This window comes from Erithacus rubecula (genome assembly GCF_903797595.1).
Source record: "Erithacus rubecula genome assembly, chromosome: 6".
Classification (NCBI taxonomy): domain Eukaryota; kingdom Metazoa; phylum Chordata; class Aves; order Passeriformes; family Muscicapidae; genus Erithacus; species Erithacus rubecula.
The window spans coordinates 51001788-51023835 of record NC_136688.1 but is presented as its reverse complement, the minus strand read 5'-3'; the positions used below and the strand labels follow the sequence as shown (position 1 = coordinate 51023835).

Genomic DNA, 22048 nt, shown 5'->3' with positions numbered 1-22048 from the left:
GATCAGTCACAGATGAATTAATGCTTTCAGCAATTGAGACACAGGGAATAGCAGGAAGGTTCTCTAATCTTAACTCTGAAGTTTACCAGTAGTGCTGTGCTCTGCATTGGCTTTGGATGTAAAGTGCATGGAAGTGTGCAAAGGAGATACAGGAAATCTAATCATCTATTAAAACCCTACATTAAGCTTGGGTGGAAAAGGGCTGCATCTGGTTAGAACTGTTTCCCCAGTGTCCCCAGTGTGTGCATGTTCTTACTTGATGTGAGAGCACTGAAAGCCTTGGAGGTGAAATGCACAAGTGATTTGCAGGGGACAGCCTGCTCCTTAGTCATGAGGCTCATGGTTATGCATGTGAAATATGAACTCTGCTGCAGACTGAATTTATCATGCAGTTGCTGCACAGGCTACACCTGCTCCTTGCCCTGTTCTGCCCTCTTTTTGGGCTCTTCCTTCCCCTCTGTTCTTAAAACACATTAGGAAATACCTTGCTTCTCTCCTAAGAGCAGTACATGTCAAAGGCACTTAAACACTGACAAAACACCTCTTTTTTTCCCCCTTTAGACTGCAGGCTGTTTACCTCTGACCTTGCCTGCCTATGTAGTGCTTAACTAAATCTGACACCTTCAAATTAATTAGCATTTTGTAATAGTGAGCTTGCCAAGTATGAAGCTGTATAGTACCAGTGCCCCAGGAGCTGAGTACAGCTTGTACACTGAGCAGAGCTAGATGTGCTGTGTGCCTGCAGTGCAGGGGGAGAGGGGTAAGGCTGTCTTCAACTATTTTATTATTATTATTATTATTGTTACTATTATTATGTTCAATGCAGAGGTACCACATGGAGAGTGTGACCTGCTGTTTCTAATGCCCCCTGGAGATCAGGGGGATCTGGGCTTCTGCCCCAGTTTGGCAGCCCGTTCTCCAGGTTTGCTTTGTCACAGAGTCTCTGTTGATGTGGTGGCATCAATAATTCAGGGAAGCAATTTAATTGCATTACTGCACTGATGAAATATGTGAGCAAGACCTGAAGCTTTCTCTCACTGGTTTATCTGCATTCTACTTCTCCAGCTCTGCTAAAAATGCTGGGTTTTTTAATGACACTTTTTTCTCCTGTGTGCTCCATATTAGAGGGAGTTGATCATATGCAGCATCCACCAATTATTCATGTTTTTCACTGTCCCTGTTTCCCACTTTTTTTTCTATTAGAGGATCTGTGTCCCCTCATCCTCTCCCTAAGGTTGCTTTTCTGTCCCTGGGCTTGCTTCGGGGCAGCAGAAATGCCAGCTTGTTTTCACATAGGTCAAGTACAGGGCTGTGCTTACCTCCAGAAGCAAACCACCTCCCACATGGTGAAATGGACAGGCAATTTAGGGAAAAATGAGGTACATTTGTCAGCTTTGCCAAATTAAGTGCAGGAGGGTATTGTGCATTTCTGAAGATGGTTGCCCAGCCACTCTGGAAGCAGTCTGTGACTACTCCCCAGGCCCTTTTTTTGCTACCCTGGGGGGAAATCAGACTTCTAGACATGCACAGAGACTCATGGAAAGCTCCTAACTCATCCAGAGAGATCCCCAGTCTGGCACAAGTCCAGCTCTTAACACGCTGTGCTGTTTCCCCTGCCCTGAACACAACACTGCTTCTCTCCCCAGGGTCCTGCAGCTGCTTCTCTCAAGGATCCCATAAAAGCAATTTTAGAACTTATTCAAACTTCTGATCCTGAGGGGATGAAAATAGCACTTCTGCCCATTCTAAAAGAATTTCCTGACCTCAGGTAATGTCTTTATTGGTTTGACTTCTGTACTTTCTTACGTGATTATTTGACACCAGAAGACCCACAGCAATATTAGTCCTGTGATACTTTTGCAGTGTGTTGGGCCAGGCACAGAGACCCTTTGAGTACTCACTGGTGCCTGGTTTATATCTTTGCCAGACATGAACTGGTGAAGTTGAGATGTCCTTCTGTAAAGGTAGAGGATGGATGAAATTGCTGTCAACAAAGAATAAATGCTGTGGAAAAGTACTACCTTAATGCAGAATTTACAGGCACAAATGTGTCAAATGTAGGTTTCAAGAACCTCCTTAACTTGGGCATTTTATAACCTCCAAACACTTGTCTTTGGGCTTTGACACTTCAACAAACCTTGTATAACTATTTTCACAAGTTTCTAAGTGAATTCAGCAAGAATATACACTTATATTTCTTACAGAAAACTGAACTGAATTAAAACACAGCTTTTACTAGGAAGGATAGATTTAGCTAACTGCATTTTTTCCAAAGCCTGTGGTTTACTGCATCTATCTTTTGTTCTGATGTGCTATGCCTGTGTTTTCCCAACTTAACACAATTGCAGTGTAGAGCTCTCTGTCACAGGATGCTGTGAGGGCCAAAAGTGTGAATACCTTCAAATGTGGGACAGAACATTGATAATTACTTCAGTTGATAATTACTTCAGTGCCTATTCAACATGACAGTCATGATATAAACCTGCAGCAAGAGAAGTCTCTAGACTTCTTAGGAAGGACTGCCGCGAATAAAGAAAAAAAATAAAAAGAAAGACAAAGAGATTATGTTATGCTTCATCTAGTTTCTTACTTCTTTTTGATTTTACTGCTTTTGAAGGTGCTATTGAGCTAAAAAGATGCTTATCTGATACAGCAGAGCAATTATATATATCTGTATGTATGTATATATATATAGTATGGGAAGTGGGCATAGAAAGTTCTCAGAGGAGGTTATCCTGGTGTGAGTGGATGCACTGTTCTTGATTGCAACAGATTTTTCTGTTTCAAACCTTGGCTTGGATACATTTGCCTTATATTCAACATGATATTTCCTCACTCAGCAGAACAATACTCTGTATTGTAACCTTCCAGAAAAACAAGAATTAGCTCAATTTGAGAAAAGATATGAAAAATGCTTCCAAATGGTTAAATGTAGAGTTATCTGAAACTTATTATGATAGATATAGGTCTGTTTGTAGGAATAACCTGAGCTGAACATTTTCAATATTCACAGGGATGCTGTGTGCCCTGGGCTTGGGACCTGTGAGCTCAGCCCTGTCCCACACAGCTCTTGGGACATGGCCTTCCCCTTAGGTAGCCAGAGGGTGTCAAAAATCAGCTGCCAATCTTTGGTCTGGTCCAGCAAAACGGAGGGATAGGAAACAAGTTTTTTGTTTGTTTCTTTTCTTTTCTTTTCTCATTCAATTACCTGTCCTCTTGTCCTTTTGGAAAGGAAGGAACATCTGAGTGCAGTGCTGGACATCAAAGATTCACTCAGCCGAGAAGACAGAGCTGCTCTCTTGAAGGTATTTCAGGATAATTGCAGGGAATCGGAAACAGAAGCAAACTTGCTCTTTGCAGATATAGAAGTAAAACCTAGGAAATATGGACTCTGTGGGTGCCTCTGCTGTTAGCAAAGGTGGGTGTGTGTGATGTGTACCTGCACAGTAGGAACCCAGCTTACAGGGAGATGGAACTGTAGTTTCACCTCCCCAGAGTCCTCACTGCTCTATACACTGGCTCTACTTCCCTCTCTCTGCCTGCAGACTTCTACACCCTGGAGGATTGTGTTGTAGGCAGCGTAGAGTGCTGAATGCTTAGATGAGTGATTCAGATTACAGCAGGCACAAAGGAGAAGACAGGGCTCTTCCCCGCCATCTTTCACTCCCTGTGTGTCCCTGCAGCAAGGTCTCTCTGCAGCATCTCCTCCCTCCCTGCTCTTACCCTCTGCATGGGCACAGTCTCCCAGACAAGTTGCTGTTGCCTCCTAGCAGGACAAGCCAAGGAGGATCCTCTCAGTGATCTTCCTGCTTCTCTGGTGCCAAGGGAAGGGATATGTGAGCCCCACCACTGCCTCCTCCATGACAGCTGCATTAATTAAACCAGGTTCGGCCCCATTTAGGTGACTGTGCTGTGCTGTGAGGCAAGTGTGCCCACTGTGTACTGGCAGCAGCTGAAGGCAGAAGGGAGGAGGGTTTAAATCAGAGGGATGACTGTCACTGCAAGGAGTTAAATCCAATGGTGAGAATTGCCAAGGCTCATGTGGGGAGCTTGCAATCACCTTTCAGTCTCCCAAGGGACTCCTTTGTAGTTGCAAATGGGCATTTTTATTTTTGGGGGGACTAAGTTGCAGCAAATTTCAAAGTTAAGCAGTTCCTCCTGGTTTTAAAATACTGCTTAGTGGAGAACATGACGCTATTTTCTTCATCTTAAATAATTGACAATTTCTTGTTAGTCCAAAGTTATCCAGCTCCAGCTCAGAGGCAGAGCATTTTGTTTTATGTTGGCCAGGTCAGAGCCCTCAGCTATCAGGAATAGTCCCTCAGTTAATAACTGCAGATTGTCAGCAGTTACCTTCTGTTGCATAAGCCGACTAGTCTGAGGTTGAGAAGCACAGTCCCTTTCCTCCTCCACTCTCAGGTGTCACCATTTATTTATAGTTACCCGTGTTAGCAGATCAGGGATGAGGTATGCAGGACTCTGCCCTCCAGGCATAGGCAGACAGGAGGCTGCCCTGGTAGCAGGGAAAGAAAGCAATTAGAGAAACAGTAAGAACAAAAGCCTCCCCTCCTAATGAAAACTGATTCTGAAATAATGAACTGGCTGTCAGCCACCCATGTTTATATCCTGCTTTAAAGAAATTACCCATAATGTCACCTTTGCTTTACTAAAGATATCGAGGAATGTGTTTTTAGAGCATTGCAAGTCACTTAGTCTCCTATTTGGTGAAATTCCCTGGGTAAATAGGTTCCCAAATCCCAGCAGACCCACTGCACTGAGTCTGCAGTGTGGTGGGCGAACATTCCTAGCAAGGTTTGATCACCTCATCTGAGTTCAGGGGTATCAGTAAAGGTGAAATCAGTTATGGGATGTGCCACTTTCCTCCTTCCACCGCAGCCCTGTGATTTTGCTGCCATGCTCTGGGGTGTGACCTGCAGGCTCTCTGGGAAACAGCTGCTTCCTCCTGGCCAGGAGCACATTTATCCCTCCTGTACATGGCAGTGGCAGGACTTTAGAAAAGCACTGAGTTTAGTTGTTTCATGTTAGCACAAAATGTCCTTCCAGAAGAGGAGTGAGAAGGTTTGGCTGGGGAGGGAAGGCAGCAGTGGGGGTGCTGCCCATGGCTGTGGGCCCATGGATTGTGTATCCCAGGAAGTGGAGGATTTCAGCAGCTAAGTGTAGATACAGCTTCATGCAAGAGTGTGCACAGGAGGGATGTTTCAGCTGTTTGACTCTCTCACATGTTCTGACGAGTGCTATTTAATTACCCAGCTTTTTTCTTGCCTTCCCTCAGGCCTGCTGCAAAAAACATGAGGCCTTGCTCCCCTGTGCCAGCGTCTGCAAACACAACTCCTTGAAAGCTTCACATGCAGCTGGATACGTGGAGAAGCCTGTCAGCCATGGAAGAAAACATTCCTGCACTTTTGCAGGAAACCCATGTGGCTCAAATCCTAATCTTATATGTAAAGTCCAGGAGGAAGATGAATGGGATATGGTAGAAAGACATTTCTTCAAAATTTCCTAGTCAGCTGAATCCTGGTGGTTATTCCCAGGATGTGGCAAGTGTAGAGGAAGAAGGTTTCCCCTCACTGAATTCCTCTCTGTATAGATCCCTTGTTTTGTGAAGTCTCTAATGAAACCAGGGACTGCTGCACCACATGGTGTCCAAGCATTGCAAGCTCCTGAGGGATCCAAGACCTCTGTTAGGGAATACTGCCTGGCTGATTGTGCTGGCAATTCCTGCAGGTCTGGGCACCTCCACTGACCCCTCAAAGCCTGACCTCCACCAGGAGGGTGCAGACAGGGCTGCCTCTTCCCTCTCTCATGAAGGCTGTGACCTACTTTGGGGGCAGCCTGCCATAATGAGGTGTGGGATGGGGAGCTCTTCCTGTATGAGTTTTACAGCTGGCTCAGGAGCATAGTCTTGCATTAATTTTTATACCTCAGTTACTGGAAACTTCCTCTTGGACAGGGAGGGGAAGCCTCATGGGAAGCAGGCAGTAAAAGGAGCTGTTTGTCCCAGACTCTGGGCAAGAACTCTGCTAGTTTTTAGATGTAAATAGGCAGTTCCAAAGGAAAACCACTGACTTTTCTTCCTGGTTATCTAGGGACTGGTCACAGCACCCAAGCTGGATGTGATTCAAGGCCCTCCTTTGCTATTGTGTGAATATAGGCCATTACTGCTCCTCTCTGATACCAAAAACAAGCAAAAAATTCTACTTCAGATGTGCCAATGCTTTTCTGAGCAGCCACTCCCCCCTCAAGTCTACTTCCCTAGCAAGAAGAGGAAAAATTTGTGCATAACCTGTCAATGAGTGTAGCAGTGGACATGTCATGCCCTGGTATCCTGAGAAATGCTGACCCAGTTGGGTGCTGCCACATTCTGTAGTGCTGTGTCATCACCCTAGGGACACAGGTGCCCCATCCCAGAGCCCTGTGTGCAGATGGGGTCCTGTGAGTTGGGAAGGAGCCAGGGCAGGCTTGTAATTGTCATTAGCTTTGTTCCTGGTGCAGTGCTGAGCATGGGATGAGTGTCAGAGGAGAAGGAAGAAACAGGTTGCTCCATCTCCTGGGCGTCCTCTGTGTGCTTTTAGGGCATCAGGAGACCTTGGCACTGTTATACTTCATCCCTCATGTCACTGAAAGGCAGTGAGAGCATCCCATGGCCTGCCTGCCCTTCCTGAATGCATGGCTGCTCAAAAGGCCAGTGCTGGTGTCCCTAACATTTCACAGCTGTCCATTGTAGCTTCAGCGAGACCTTCCCTGGGAGGTGGGAAGGCTGGGGAATCTGGGGGAGCTGCAGCCTGGCTGGGTGGGCACAGGTTGGGCTGTGGGGCTGGAGGAGTACCTGCCTTCTGAAGGCTGTCACCCCTGCCAGGCACTCTGGGCCAGTCACCCTCCCCTCCTGCTGAATTGCACATTTTTTTCAAGGGTGGGAAGGGATGTCAGACCTGGGTGGCAGATCCTATTGTGGCAGCAGGGTCAGGGTCAGCATCTGCCAATGGGGATTTCAAGCAACAAGCCTTCCAGAGAAAATAAATAAAACCCTCTCTGACATTTCCATCACTGTCAGGCAAAAAATAATCCTTCAGCATGCAGACAGCTCTGGCCATGCACACATCCATGTCTGTGTGTGTCTGTGCTGTTTGACATCTGCAGCCAGACAAGGGTGGGTTCTGCTTGGAAACAGCATCTGGGAGCCCTGAGGGACACCAGGCTTGCCATTGCTGCATGCAGATTTTGTAGCAGCAAGTTTTTGTACCATGTGTGAAGCACTCACTCATGGAGAGACCAAATAAAGACTTGAGTTTTTCCATGAGGTTTAGTGAAGTTTTCCAGAGCCAGAGAGCCCAAGTGTGTTGGCTGGGGGTGATGGGGAGAGGCAGCCTGGTATGGAGGAAGATGGTGTGGGAGGGATGTCCTCAGGCACCCACAGGTCACCTGCAGAGAGCAGATGGTGTGTGGGGACACTCCTGGCAGCTCCCCGGGGGGGAGGCAGTGGCAGGGGAATGTTGGGTCACTCCCTAGGATTGTCTGAGGTCATCAGGGAGGGGAGAGGAGGCTGCAGGGAAGGAGGATGAGGGATTTTCCCCGTTTGATGGAATGGATGAGGGATTTTAACCCACTCTGTTATGTGACCTGAACTTCCCAAGTGATCCAGCCTCCTCCTTTCTAGCTTTCACCCTAACCTGAGGTTAAAGCGCTTGTGTGGGATTTGTGACACTCTGCAGAGGGCTGGGAAGCAGGGTCACACTCAGGATCCTCCTACAGGATTACCTTGTGGACTTAGGATGTGGTCAGGGACAGCCCTACTGTTGCCACCAGGAATCTGTGCTATGCAGCATCTCCCATTTGGCCTTTCTTCCAGTGACTCCACCGCTGTGAGCAGGACAGGATCACTCAGAAGCTCCCTGCTCAAAATCCCTCTCCCACTCCCACACCCCAGGTTTCACAGGGTTCCCCTTGGCACAAAGGCTGTGCCACTGCCATGCACACCCATCACCCAGACACACCAGAATTGGGATGTGGGCAGGAAGGAGTGACAAGCTGCTCTGGCTCTTCTGAAAGCTGTTCTCCATCACCTCTCCATCTCTGCTCTGGGCAGAAGGGTGGTGTGGTGAGCAATGATTTGTCACCTGAGTCCCCCACACTGCTCGGGGCCAGGGTTTGGCTGGCTGCTTTGAAGTGTTGCTGCAGGGGCTTGCCTGTCAGCCCACTCATTTGAGCTGCTGTCTCTGAGGGTCACCTTCAGGGTGGTCAGTGGAAAGCAGATGCTCCTTAATTATGCTGCAAGGTCTGAGGAAAGACCTGACATTTGCTGAGATGCTCCCTATGCTTCCCTGGTTTATTTAGTGGCTTTGCCAAGAATGTGACAGGGAATGGAAGATTTGATAGGGAAAAACACAGGTAATACTCTGAGACATGCTGAGCTCTGTTGGATATCAAATGTGCATGAGGAGAATCAATCCCTACAACTGTGAGACCTCAGAGAAGGCAAACCTTCTGATTGTAAAATTATATAGTAAATTGTGTTTTATTCCTGTCCCTCCCAAGAGGAGCCTGTCGATGATGGGAAACACATACATTAATCCCAATATTAATCAGAATAACTTGCACCCACCTTTGAGGCTTTCCTCTCCAGCACCCAGCTGGAGACATCCACAGGTGGGGAAAGGGAGGTGTATGTGACAGACAACACGGCAAAAGCCACCACAGGCTGTTCCCCCAGCACATCACTGAAGGTTGGATTTAAAGGCTGAAATGCACTGGCGTGTGCCGGGGTCTCTGGCTCTGTGGCAAGGAAGGGCTGGGCTGGGTTCCCCCAGTTCCCCCAGTGGCCCCGGGAACACCCGGGCTGGAAGGGTACACTCCTGGTGCCATCTAGTGGCACTGTGACATGGAAAGGGCCGTGCCTCTTCCACGTTTGTTATTTGCGTTATTATTATAGGGCATTACAGGGAAATGCGTCTACATTGCGTATCAATTGTGTGGGCTGTGAGTGGCCCCTTAGCAATGTGAGACTTGCAGAACAACAAAACTCTGTATCTCAACTCTGGTGTATAGGATGCACAGAGCACTTAAATGTGCCTGCCTGCCAAATAAGCAGCAGGTTTATGGGAAGATTGTGAAAGACAGTGATGAGCAGGATAGGTGGGATGTGCTTTAGAGAAAGAGCTGGAGCTTGTGAGTGCGGAGAGGAGAAGTTGAGAGGCAGTGCTGCAGATCCACAATCCATGGAACTGATTTCTTCCCATTCCACAGCAACTGGGCTTCCTGCTGTGGTAAAGGGCTTTGGGATATGGTTTTAGTCGGCTTAATCTGACCTAAAGCCATATGGCACCTGAAGATGGGTTTCTGCCCTCACCCCTGGGTGCCTCCCCACCACCTCATCATATGGCTCCACTGATAGCAAATTAGCAGCCAAAATGAATAATCCTGCATGAGTTTGCCTCTCCTATTTGCTTTTCAGGAGCCCTGGTTCCATCTCTCTGAGCTCCAGCTGCCAGTTTCACACCTGCTAACTCTCCTGTTCCTACTGCTATCCTGTTTTTCAGCTGGTCCCAGCTGTCCTGCCCAAGCTGCCCCCTTGCATGCTCCAGGGGCTGTGGCTGCCTGTCCTGTCCAACCTGGCTCACACAGCCTGTATGGGATTATGGCATGCTGCCTCAATGGGCAGTCCTAAAAGGGGTGCCAGTCTGCCAGCAGTTAAAAGAAATGGTCTGAGTTTAAAGCAGCTGCTGGGAAAACCCCGGTATTTCAGTTTCTGCAAGAGTAGACTGTCTGGAGCTGTTTGTTATATACCCTTGCAGGGTTTTGGAAAAATTGTTAAGCCAGTCTTAGTTCACAGATGAGTATTAGATTTCTTTCTTCACTGGATTCTACCCTCTGAACTTCTCCACAGTGATCTTTTGTGCCTAACAAAATGAGCTTGTGCTGTGAGGAATGATGTAATTTTATTCCCTTCCAGGCTGCCCAGTGCTGAGAAAGTTTCACATTTTCATTCCCGGATGCATTTTCATTCCTTTGCTGCAGCTCCTGCTGATGGTGCCGTGATCCATGGCCCATTTTGCCCGTGTCTGCTGGGGTTTCACCCAGCATGATCCAAACTTTGGAGAGAGAGGAGGGTCTGGCAAAGGGAAGGAGAAACCCAAACGGAGGTGTCGCAGCCCGGGAAGAAGCTGGGGTAGATGTTAAACAGGAGTTTTTCACGGAGGGAGCCCTGCAGAGCACAGGCTGAGGGTGACCCCCGGCCGTGCAGGTCCCTGGCAGAGGGCCGCGCTCAGGGCAGCGCCAGCCCTGCCCTGCCTGTGTCACCTCGTCCCTGCACTGCGAGGGTCTGAGCGCCCCGGCCCCGCCGAGCTGCGGACCCCGCGGTGCCGTGTCCTGGCTGCCGAGCCCCGTGCGGAGCCGGGATCCGCCACTAGATGGGAGCAAAACCTGCGGGAACAGCCGGGCCCGCGCGTGGGCCGCGGGCGGGGATGCCCCGGCTGAGGGCCGGCACCGAGCGCTTCTCCTGCCGACACGGGCACCTGGTGTCCTGAGCCTGTCCCACCGACTTCCAGCTTAACAACTCGGCACAGCGGGGCTGGGCTGACTTGCAGAGACAAATCTGCCTCCTCTTAGACCATCGTGAGTCCTGTCCTGACACCCAGCTGGGCCCTGGGGTGGCTCCCCGGCCCCTCAGCCTGGGCGGGTTCCTTCTCCTATCGTGTTTACACTTTCCTACCAATTTACCTGTCTTTCCTCCCGGCATGTCAGCCCCGGCAAAAGTGCTGTGCCCATCCCTGCTTTGCCTCCATCCCTGCCACGGGGAGAGCCGTGCCCTGAGCCAGCTCCCCTGCCCCAAAGGGGTTTGCTCGCCCCGGGTGCTGCAGCTGTCCAGGCTGTCCCTGGCTCAGCCCTGTGCCCGGAGCACAGCTGGAGTCCTGGGGAGCCCTGTGGCAGGAGTTTGTGCTGCAAGGGGAGAATGCCATGAGGAACAGCGTGCACTGTGTCATAGCTCAGGCCTGGGGTGGTTTCTTTATAAAGGTTGCCCTGGGCTAGTGGGATGAGCCTCTTGCTGTTTCATGTCCTGCATGGTTGTTGATAACTGCCCTGTTGGCAGCACTTTCTTGGCTCCTTCTTAAACCAAACAAGCCCAGACTGGTGGAGCTGAGGCCACAGGACCATAATCAAAAATAGTCATGCCTGAAATGTTTTCCCCAAGAGTGCCTGATAGCCACACGGACAGGGATTACTGTGGCACAGTGGGAAATGTCTCTGCACACCCAACACTTGCTGCAGGGAGGGAGGAGCATCGACTGCAGGAGCCAAGGGCCCATGTCCTGTGAGGTAGAGTGAGGCTCAAAAAGCAGAGCTCTGGCATCAACTTCCCTACAGCTTACCTAGAAACCAGGACCCTGGAGGAATGTGGAGTTGCCAGCAAGCCTTGGGCATTCCCAGCCTATGGGGAAGAGTTGAGTGAGTGGTTTCCTGAGGCTGATTAGGGAAGAATTGCAATCACATGATGAGGGCCTGGTATCAAAACCATGTGGAGCTGAATTTCCCTGAAGACTGCTTTGCCTTCCCTACTTTGTCTACCCTGCTCTGCTTTGCCTTCTCACTACTGCATTTCTTTATAGAAACAATTTTTATTTCTTTGAGGGCCAACATCTTGTTTAGGCCTTCTTTCTTTTCTAAATTAAACTGTTGCTTACTTCAGTGCTTTCTCAGACTTCACATTTCTAGTCTGTCAGTATTCTACCTTTTGCCTTTTGGACTCTGGAATGCCAAGAGTGGACACTGCACACTAGCCAAGCTCTGGCAATAATGGCTGGAGCAGGGATGTTTCTTTCTGTGTTGTACTGGTATCACTCCTTTTTGCATTTCCCAGCTGGAGGCTTCCCTTTTCACAGCAATGTGCTGACACAACCCATTCATGACCTGTCATTACTTTGGAGTGTTTGAATTTTTAGCAGAGTTATTACTGAATGGGCAATTTCCTCCCTGTGTTTGTACAGTTGTTTACTTCTGTTGCATTGCTATATGCTGTTCTTGTGTTTGAACTGCATCTGATTGTTTTTTTTAATGTTCCTGCGTAATTCTGAGACCAGATTCTGTCCCCTATTCCTGGTGACTGTGCTTGTGGTTCTCTTGTAAGCATTCTCTGCATTTCAGCATTCAAATCATTAATGAGTCTGGCTCAGAAGAGGCTTCTGTGGACTTGCACTCAATACCCCCTGCAGTTTTGCTCTCTTGGATCTCTATTTTGTGTCTTCTTCCCAGAAGCTTTGCAAGAGCAGGCCCCCAGCCCGAGTTCTGTGTGCCCAGAGGTGTGGTGCCTCCCAAACTGTGCCAAGCCACCATCAGCCCTCACTTATTTACATGAATGGTACTTGTGACAGTGTTAAAAATCTTATTAAAGTCAACAGTCCCAATCATCCCACCTGACCATGAGCAAGAACTTCTTTACTCTGAGGGTGACTAAGCAGTTTTCAAAGGGAGCTTGGACACAATCCTGATTAAGGTGGCCCAGGGGATCCTGCTTGAACAGGCAGATTGGACTGGATGATCTTCATGGTACCCTCCAATATTACCCATTCCATAATTCTGCAATCCACAGCTGCTGTGCTTTCAGGGAAATGAAACTCCTGCCCTGGAGGGAAAGCAAATAGATTTAGGCAGAACAAATTTGATATAAAACAGACTTGGTGTATTATCTTGGTATGATTCTTATGCTGAAAACTCTTTAATTGTACTGCTTTTTTCTAGGAAATTTCTTTTAAGATCAGCACTGCTTGCTCTTGCCCAGGGAACCACCTCCCTCTTGGCCATTGAGGATAGCTGCAGGAGGGTTTTTCCAAATATACTATGCTGGGATGAGTTGGGTGGATGAAATCCACCTCTGGAAACCTCTGGTTTATTTAGGCTGCAATGGGTGCACATTTTGTTAGTGTTATCTTATTTCATTTATTTTTGGCAGCATCATAGGCATAAGCAGCTCCCTCTGCATATGTGACCTCCCCTGTGCTAGTGCAGCTCCTGGGGGCTGGGCAAGTGTGAGGGGGATGACAGAGGTTGCTTAAGCCAAGGCTGCTGCTGGAGCAGATGCACCTATGAGCACTTGAAATTGTGTTCCTGGGGTGTTTCTCATGCCTCAGTACTGACATCTGTGCTTCAGATCTCCAGTTGCTCCCCAGATGCTTGTGCTATGGTTTTACATTAATCTCTTGGAATTTGAATAGCTTGCTTTCTTTATGTAATTCCTTCTTGAATTTCAAGGGATTAAGGAATTTATGATTCAGCTGAATTCCCAACATGCTGCACATCCTCCTACTGCACTGGGAGGTTTCTTCATGCCTTTAATATTACATCCTGAGGAGCTGCCTGCTCCTCTAAATTCCTCTTTCCTCTTAGACCAACCTGCCCCAAGGTCTTCCCTGTTTTATCTGTGTCTGTAATCTGCTCTCAATTACTTAATTTTTTCAGTTTCTTCTGTCCTGGGAATTGACATTTCTCTGGTCTTCCCGTACCTGGTCCTGTCTTCCTCTGCCCAGAGTTGGATCCTTTCTCCCACCATGAAGAGGGGGATCAGAAAAGCAGTACTGAGCCTTGTGTACTCAGTGCAGGGGTGGGGAGCACTTCCCAGGGTATCCTGGAGGCTCAGGCTCACAAGGGGCATCCTTAGAGTTGAAGCAGGGCAGCCCCCAGGTACAGCTAAACTGAGTTTCTCTGGAAGGAGTAGGGGGAACAACAGCAGAGCAGGGGACTCTGGCAGGGAAGTGTGGTCTCTCCAAGGGATAGAAGAGGTCTGAGGAGGAGGATAGCACAGAGGCTGAGGGCAGCCATGCCTCACCCACACGGGTCCCTCCAGTGCTGACAGGCTTTGCCCAGCACAGGAATGTTTTGGGAATGGGAACTATCCTGAATGGGTGAATTCCAGATAAACCACATCTGCAGCTGAGCTTCAGGCTGAAAGCTCTTCAGGATCCCTGGAGACACTAAGGCACATGGGCCTGGGCATAGCTGTCACACATCAATGCTGTGCCTCAGTTTCCATTCTAAAGCTGCAGTGCTGCTGCTGCATGTCCTGCCATGTTTTGTCAGGTGTCCCCACAGTGGGAAAGTGCAGGGGTTTGTCTGTCCTGTCTCACTGCAAGGCCCTGCTGGCACACCTGAGCTGGTGTCTGGCTCATTTGTGTCCTGGCCTTCAGCAGTCTGAGCTGCCAAATCCCTGGGGCTAGGGTGTTTGTTTTGAGCTGTCCCTCTCCAATACCAGCAGAATGCTGGGGCTTTACTGCAGGGCTGTAAGGATGCAGGAAAAGAAGCAATTCTGGTAAATCACGTGTCTCAAGGATTTTGAAACTGTCCAGGCTGCCAGACATGACACAAGCTCAGATTTCAGCATGCTTTAAGCACCATGCCAAAGCAGGGCTGTAGCTACCAACAAGGGCAGAGCATGGCCTGAGTCATTTAGTCGGAAAATCCAGATCCCAGTTCTTTCATTTGTGGACAAATGACAGAACACTGCACTGGAGGAACAGCACTCTGGGTTCATTTAGTTGCCATCTGATTTCTATTTTCATGAAAGCAAAGATGTTTATGTTTTGCACAATGCTGGGCTGCTAAGGTTTCAGCACTGATGAAATTTCCATTTCACCTTAGGCAGGATACAGATGGGTGCCTCTCTCCTGGCCATAAGTGGGGGCTGGGGGCAATTGCTGTGCTGGCCAGGTTCTCCTGGGACTGCCAGGCTCTGCCAGCAGGCAGGGTAGCACTGCTGAGCCACTGAGGTGCTGAGACTGATACCAAGAGTATCTGTTCCCCAGCCTGGGCTGACACCTCCAGCATCTCCCTCAGGGCTGTGCTTGGAGCTGATGTCAGGGGGCTTGGCCACAAGGCCTGTCCTCTGATAGCCACTGGTTTTGGAAAGACACTGTTGTTGGCCAGGAGCATCTCCACTGAAGTCTCCACTCCATGCCTGCATGCAGGAGAGACATGTCCCAGTATTGGGTATGTGGTTAGTAGAGGGTTCAGTGGATGGGCCAGGACCATGAATAGAGGTTTCAGAAGCTGGAATTGCTTAACCTGGCAAAAGGGAAGATAAAGGACTGTTTGACAGCAACCCACATGAAGGATGGTTATGATGGTGACAGAATCAAAATTTTCTCAGTATCACCAGGGAAAATGGGCACAGGTTGTAGTTTGGAAAGTTCAGGTTCAACAGCAAGGAAAACTTCTTCCCTAGGAGAGGATTCAGCCCAGAGAGGCGGCAGACTTTCTGCCTGAAGGTTGTTCAAGACTTCTCCAGGCAAAACCACAGGATGACCTGAGCTAGTACTGGCAATGGTCCTGCTTTGAATGGGAAGAGTGATTGGAGCCTTCAGAGCCCCCTTCCAGCAATGCTATCATCCTGTGAGTCCCATGGCCAGGCCAAACTGACTTACAGCTTGTATGAGTGCTTATGTGTAATGGACCATCACTTCTCACCTGCCTGGAAATAAACAGCAGGTGAGGCTGTGTGGGCTGTGGCAAGTTTCTTTCCAAGCACTGTGCAACAAGGAGGGTTGGGGTGAAGGATACATCTGTATTTTTGTAACATTGACCTCTTGTACTAAGAGAAAGAGAAAACAAGGAGAGGGAAAACATAATAGACTAGAGGGGTTTGCATTTCCTTAAAGGCAGGAATCTTTCTCTTCACTCCACACCATGTGACACAAAGTCCCTACCAGGGACCAGGTAAGAGCAGAATAGAAGGACAGGAATTTCCTTGAGTCACTGAATGGTCCTTCCCAGTCTGAAGCATGCTAGCATCAAGGACCTACATTTTTGTATTGCTTCCTGGAAAGCAAGGCCTCTCAAGAGGCTGTGGCAAGGCTGGAATTTCCCACAAGGCCCTGTTTCCTCAAGTCATTGAACCAAGAAGTGGTGCTTGCTTGGGATGTTTGTTCTTGTTGACATGACTGAAGAATAAACACATGTCCCAGCTGCATGCAAGGATATTAGGCAGAGCTCCAGGCTTCCATTAGTCCAGGGTGAAAAGATTTGGGAGGGTTTTATGAAGCAAAGTTGACTGGAATTAATAAATGCAATTTATGGAATTTATAAAGGGTCTCTTGTAAAGACATTTTCTCTATTTAATATAGTATCATCTGTGTTTTGTTTTTCTACTGGGTGGCAAGAAGAAGAGAACAGAAGACCATTTTTGTGAATAAATATGAGAAGACAGATTTACTAATGTGACTTCTAATACTGCTTATGGAATTGAAAATGAGATTTGGCAATGAGGGTGACCTTTCTCAATGTCACTCACTGTTTCTCTTGAATCTCTGGGCACTACACCAAAATTATTAAAGTAAACACAAATTTGAGGTAGTATGGAGCCAAATGACCCCATCTGCAAATCTCAAACATCTGGGGCATCTGGGAGGGGGTGCAGGATGGCAGCATGGCTCAAGTCAAGCATCTCTCCAGCCCAGCATCCTCTCCATGCCAGTGTCAGGAATAGATGCCCAGAGGTAGCTGGAGAGGTGGGACAGGCACAATCTACCCTCTTATATTCTCCCATACCCCAACATTTTCCAGCTTACACATTTCCTGAGCCAGAGCAGGCTGTCTTGAGAACCCTCAATGGTATTTTATTCCTCCTGTCCTTTCTTCATCCCTGGCTGTTTCCTGTTTCCAACTGAGCTTTTAGTAACCACAGCATCCTGCAGCAGGAGCTGCTGCAGCCTAATTACACCTTGTGCAAAAAAAAAAGCTTCAGTTTTATGTTTTTGGGTTATGAATGTACTATCTTCATCTGATACCTCTTGTGTGGGAAGTGAGAGTTTTCCTCTTTCCATCCTGTTTAGTCTTCCACTATTCAGCAGACTCCCATCCTCAGCCGGCCCATTTCCAGCCTGAAGACCCCTGTCCTGCTCATCCAGAAGCTCTGCCATGTCTCTGCTCTTGATCTTCTTTGCTATCACCTCTATCTCTCTCACTCTGCTATCTTCAAGGTGGAGGGACCCAAAGAGCACAGTTTTTGAGCTGGGGCTGCCATGAGTTTTTGTTATGACATGATTTCCTGCTCCAGATTTGGTCACTTCACCCCCTCCCCACCCTTCCCTTAGTTACTCCTCACATTTCATTTGATGTTTCTTCTCTCTTCCTTGCATTAGGTAACATTACAGAGCTAGAATTGTTACCTAATGCCCAGGGTCTCATTTGGCTCCTCTGTTTTGTATGTAAAACAAGAATTTGCTTCCTTTTACATATTTTCCTCTGCCAGTTGAACACCTGTTTGCTAAGCATTATAAGGTCACCTTTACTGCCATGAGCCATTTGGTGTCATCTGCAACAGCTGTCACCTGCCTGTCTACCTTGCCCAGGTTTCTGCAGACATCCCTACACAACTGTTTGGAAGAACAGCCCTCCAATATGAAAATTGTGCCTTATTTCCCGTTTTTGCTCTGCTACTTGTCCTTCTGAGAGCCTCTTACTCACCTATTGCTTGCCAGTTTCTCTCTGAGCCTGTGGTTAAGAGAGAACTTTCCAAATGCCTCTGGGAACCCTCAGTAGGCTGCAGCCTCTTCCCTGTGCTCCCTTGCTGCCCCCACAGAACCCCTGGGGGTTGCTGAGGTGCCAAACTGGGCTGGTTCTTCCCTGGTGAATCACCATGAGACAGGCCAGAAAGGTATCTGCCAGGTGCTGGTGACACCTGACACAGGGCCCCAGACTCTGGGGGTGTCTTCCAGGTTATTTGAAAGCATCCAAGGGCTGCCCTTGCTGAGGGGTCTGTGCCCTGCAGACTCTGATCTGGAGGGAGCTTGCTGGTCCCTGCTCCAGTGAAGGACACTTCCTGGGCATGGAGGCACACTGCAAAGGGATACTGATGCTTTGTGCTTCTCCAAGGCTCACCCAACAGGTTAATGCCCTTCCCACTTGAATCTGCTGCAAAAGGAGATAGATCTGCCAAGCTTCCTAAGTCTTTGACACCTGTCTGTCCAAGCATATTACAGCCCTGCTCTTTCTCCTTGCACACATTACATTTGAGCTTTGCATTTCAGACCTCTTTGTCATCCCCAGTGTTTTGAATTTTGTTTCATGAGAATCACACAGTGGCAGATGGGGGCTTGCTGGTGAGTCTGCTGCCTTACATCAGGGATTTCCCAGATGTGGTCTGGAGGACAGCCCACGGGGAGAACCCACAACACTCATGACAATGGCATTCTTCCTTCCTTCTGATGGTCCTGGAGGTTTTTCACTCAGTTTCAAGCAGATAGGCTTTGAAGCTAAAGCTGTGAATACAGAGAGGGCCCCCAGCTTTAGATCCTGTATATGGGTTTTTTTTTCAAATTCAGAAATCAATATATGAGGGGAACATCGTGGCAGAGAGTAAGTGTGCCTGTGGAAATGACACACGGATGATAGCTGAGAAAACAGATGGTTTTCTGGGGTTACTTAATGGTTAAAACAGTAATTTTTATTATGGTGGGGAAATGACCCATTTGTGAGTGGGAGGGATGTTTGGGGCTGCTGTTCATGTGACAGTCACCCTCTCTTGATGTGCCCTGTGTGGGGCTGGCCCCTGCTGTTGGTTTACAACAGTGCAAAGCCCACAGGCTCCAGGGAGGCCTTCCAGAGTGACATGCAGACAACTTTGAGTATAGGAATGTGATTTAAATTGCCAGATTTCAAGGAGCCCCCAGAAACAAAATTGTTCCAAAGCTGTAGAGTTTCTTTATGTGGGTCCTGAGGCCCTGAGCCAGAATGGAGGTGGCCAGCTGACTGGGGCATGAGGTGGAATTTGGGTTATTTTGTCCAGCCTGGCTTGGCTGGGTTGTTCTCCTTGGCCAAGGACACAATGACCTTTCTACATCCCTTCCTTTCTGTAAGGTAGTTAAAAACTTGCTTGTTGCAGTCTGCAAAAGCTAATTTAGAAATGAAGTAAAATCTCTAGGGCTGGGACAACCAGCCTTCAGCAAGACCAACCCCTTTCTGGAATACACCAAGGAGCTCTGGGAAGAAAATTCTACCTCAAAGCATTGACTTCCTGGACCTAACCTTCTGTAGAAAAACACAGTGTTTCAAAACCTAATGGCCTTCCATATCCTGGTATTTTCCCAGCACAAATAGTTGCCCCTTGTTTTCTGGCCAATTTACCTGTGTCAATTGAGATTCAGCTTCAGCTAGTCTCTGGCAGCCCAGGGAGTACCATAACCATCCTGGCTCAACATGAACAGACACGGTCAGGGAGAATGGAAAATTTGATGTTAAATCCTGTAAGAATTCACTGACTTTGTTGGAGGTTGAAAACTTTCAGATAGAGAAATTAAACTGGACTGAATGAAACTTATTTCAGTGAAACCGAAGCAAAGAGAAAAATTGGAGTTATCCACTGAGCAACAGGGAAAGTATGGGGAAAGAAACTTGTTGTGGAAAACTTGTAGTCTTGCTGCACCAACAAGATATTACAGGGTCTTCACATCTTCTCTGATTCCTGTGACCATAACTTCTGTTATTCCCTGGATATGATTTTTTTAAAGGTGAAAATTGACACCAGGTAGGCAGCAGAGACATGTGGGGCAGGAAGAGCAGAAGGCAAATATTATCTCTAGGTCCTTCTACAAGAGTGGTGAGGTGTGTTTCATCATGCTGGAGCAAGAATGGCTCTTCCAGGTTGACTGTTCATTTTTCACACAGATTCCATCATGCATCTGGTCAGGGATGATGATAGAGGTGCTGAGAGGAGAGGAGCTGAGCAAGAATGGTGGCAATGTATGGTGACAGCATTGTCTGATGAGAGTCCTGGAGTGGCTGTGGTCCAGAACAACTGAAACCATCCTTGAAATGTGATTAGAGTGGTTTGCACTCATGAGCTGTCCATTCCTCATGTGCACTGCTGTCCCTGCCACATCAGTTCTGCAAGGGTTGAAGAAAAAAAGCAAACAAAACCCAGCCATTTATAGTGGTCCAGGAAGGAATGTGTGACCCAGAATTCCTGCAGGGATGCTCTCTGCCATGCTCCAGCAACATGCAACACTGGGATTTTCCAAGTCACATCTTGCATTTCCTCGCTGGTGCCTTTTGTATCACAATGCCCCAAGTGTTGCTCAGCAGATGTCAGAAGGGAGGGAGGTGGGAGAGTTTGCTCCATTTCCAAACTTGTTGCTTTAGTCTGATTGAAAATCTAAGCTGGTCTGGTGGCCAAAGAGTGTCCAGGAACCTTTGGGCCTGGGCTTAAAAACCAGCTGTGGCACCACAACATGTTCTAGGGCTGGCCATCTGTGTTTCATGTCCTGGTCTGTGAAATGCAGAACAGCCCCTTTTCCCAGCTCAGAGAGAGAATAAGCACTCATCACTGAGCTCTGATCAGGGCACAAGGGGCCATCTAAATTAAATAGATGGTTGGTCCAAGGAGGGATGAGGTCAAGAACCTCTTCTCCCACTGTGGGGCCTGAGTTGGTAGGAACAGAGTGTGATTTCTGCAGGGCTATTACTGTGCATCTGTTCTGAAAAAAATGTGTAGTCCACTTCTTGAAGAATTTTTTGGCTTGGCTTGATTCCATTTATGTTGGAGCTGAAGCATGTTTTAGTGGTACCAGGCAAATGCTTTGCACTGGAGTTACAAAGCAGGCAGTACCTTTTAGCAAAGATTTTTAAGGCCAGTCCTGTCCAGATTATCTATGTGCTTAAATCTATGCAGAAAAAAAGTGACTCAAAATCACTTGTGTAGCTAAAACCAAGTATAGATATAGAAATATGGACTATATTATATTGAGCCAGCTTGCAGGTTTTAGACTGAACTATATAAGCTTTTGCATCTGATTTCTCCCAGCCATTGTTAAGGAGACTTGAGATTGCTCAGAGTCCTCTTGCCAATGTTTTCTTGTAATGAGAGCTAAGTTAAAGCAAACAAACTCACAGTGAAGCAAACACAATTCAACTGTGTGGAGGAAAGCCAATAAAAATAATGCTTATGTCGTTAATTTTGGCTTGATGTGGGCTGACCCACTGGACACACATTGTGATGTCAGCTGGACTGGGACACAATGGTATATGTGTGCATTGCTCTGCCAGACACACTGGACAGCTCTGCTTGTGCTAAGAAAGGTAGCTTGGCTGGGGACCAAAATGGCCTCTTCCCCACAGAGATACAGGCTAGAGAGAGTGTTGGACAGGAAAGGAAAGTGAGAGAGCACAGGAAACATGAGACCAAGGGCTGAGAGGGCATGTGCATTCCTGGGCTGATGAAATTGCCATCTGTCTTGGTTCTCTGCAGGGTAAACACAGCGCCCACAATGCCAAGGAGGCTGAGGACAGCAATTGTGCAGCTGCTGGTCTGGGGGATGTTCAGCTGCCATGGGCTCCCTGTGCACCTCTGAACTCTGTTTGGCTATCATCATCTCTCTGGGTAGCTCTTGGGAGGAGTTTTTAGACAAATGTGTAATTGCTACCTGGGCTCCTCCTCTTCACAGCTGAACAGCCACAACAAGGATTTCTAAACTTCACACCACTGATGAATTATCTGTTTCCTCCATGTGAAAAATGCTTTGTTTGCTTTCCTGAACTACCAAGCCCTCTCTAGGACCAACATTGTGTCCCTGTCACTGGCTTCAAGAGGCAGCTTGGTGCTCACATCTTTTTGTAGTGAGCCCTAGACCTCAAGAGGGCAGTTTCCAAGGTTCCCATGACCAGCTCTCCACTCTGCACAAACACAATTAATTCCTCTGTTTCTTTTCCTTCTTGACTTAGGTGGGTTGTTGTCAGAGTTAAGCAAGGTAGAAACATCTGTCAGGACCCTGTGGAGATGGAGGCTGCTGATCCCCATGATCTCCAGTCCATCTGCTGATCCTGTGCCAGCAGGACCAGTGCCCCCTAGGAGTGTTTTCTTGAGCAGACACAGCTCAGCATATTTCTGGCTTGGTGTAAATCTGGACGTTTTTCCCAGGCATTGTGCAGTGCATGTGAACCCTCTCTGGTTCTGTGGTCATCTCATTCCTGCTCCCCCCTCAACTGATTTTCATAATGTGCAGCATTTAGACTGTTTAGTCTGGCTATAAGAGGCAATAAGTGATGCTTGATG

The 22048-nt window shown here is 48.0% G+C and overlaps 1 protein-coding gene across 1 annotated transcript in view; it reads left to right on the top strand.

Moving 5' to 3' along the window:
- Window positions 1-7481, top strand: part of LOC306803461 (tumor necrosis factor alpha-induced protein 2-like) — a 38238-nt gene extending 30757 nt beyond the window's left edge. The window contains exons 12-14 of the mRNA XM_079308904.1: window positions 1647-1768; window positions 3233-3418; window positions 5294-7481. Of these exons, the coding sequence (XP_079165030.1) occupies window positions 1647-1768; window positions 3233-3413 (303 nt within the window). The 3' untranslated portion in view covers window positions 3414-3418; window positions 5294-7481. The remainder of the gene's footprint in view (window positions 1-1646; window positions 1769-3232; window positions 3419-5293) is intronic.
- Window positions 7482-22048: the final 14567 nt, after the last annotated feature.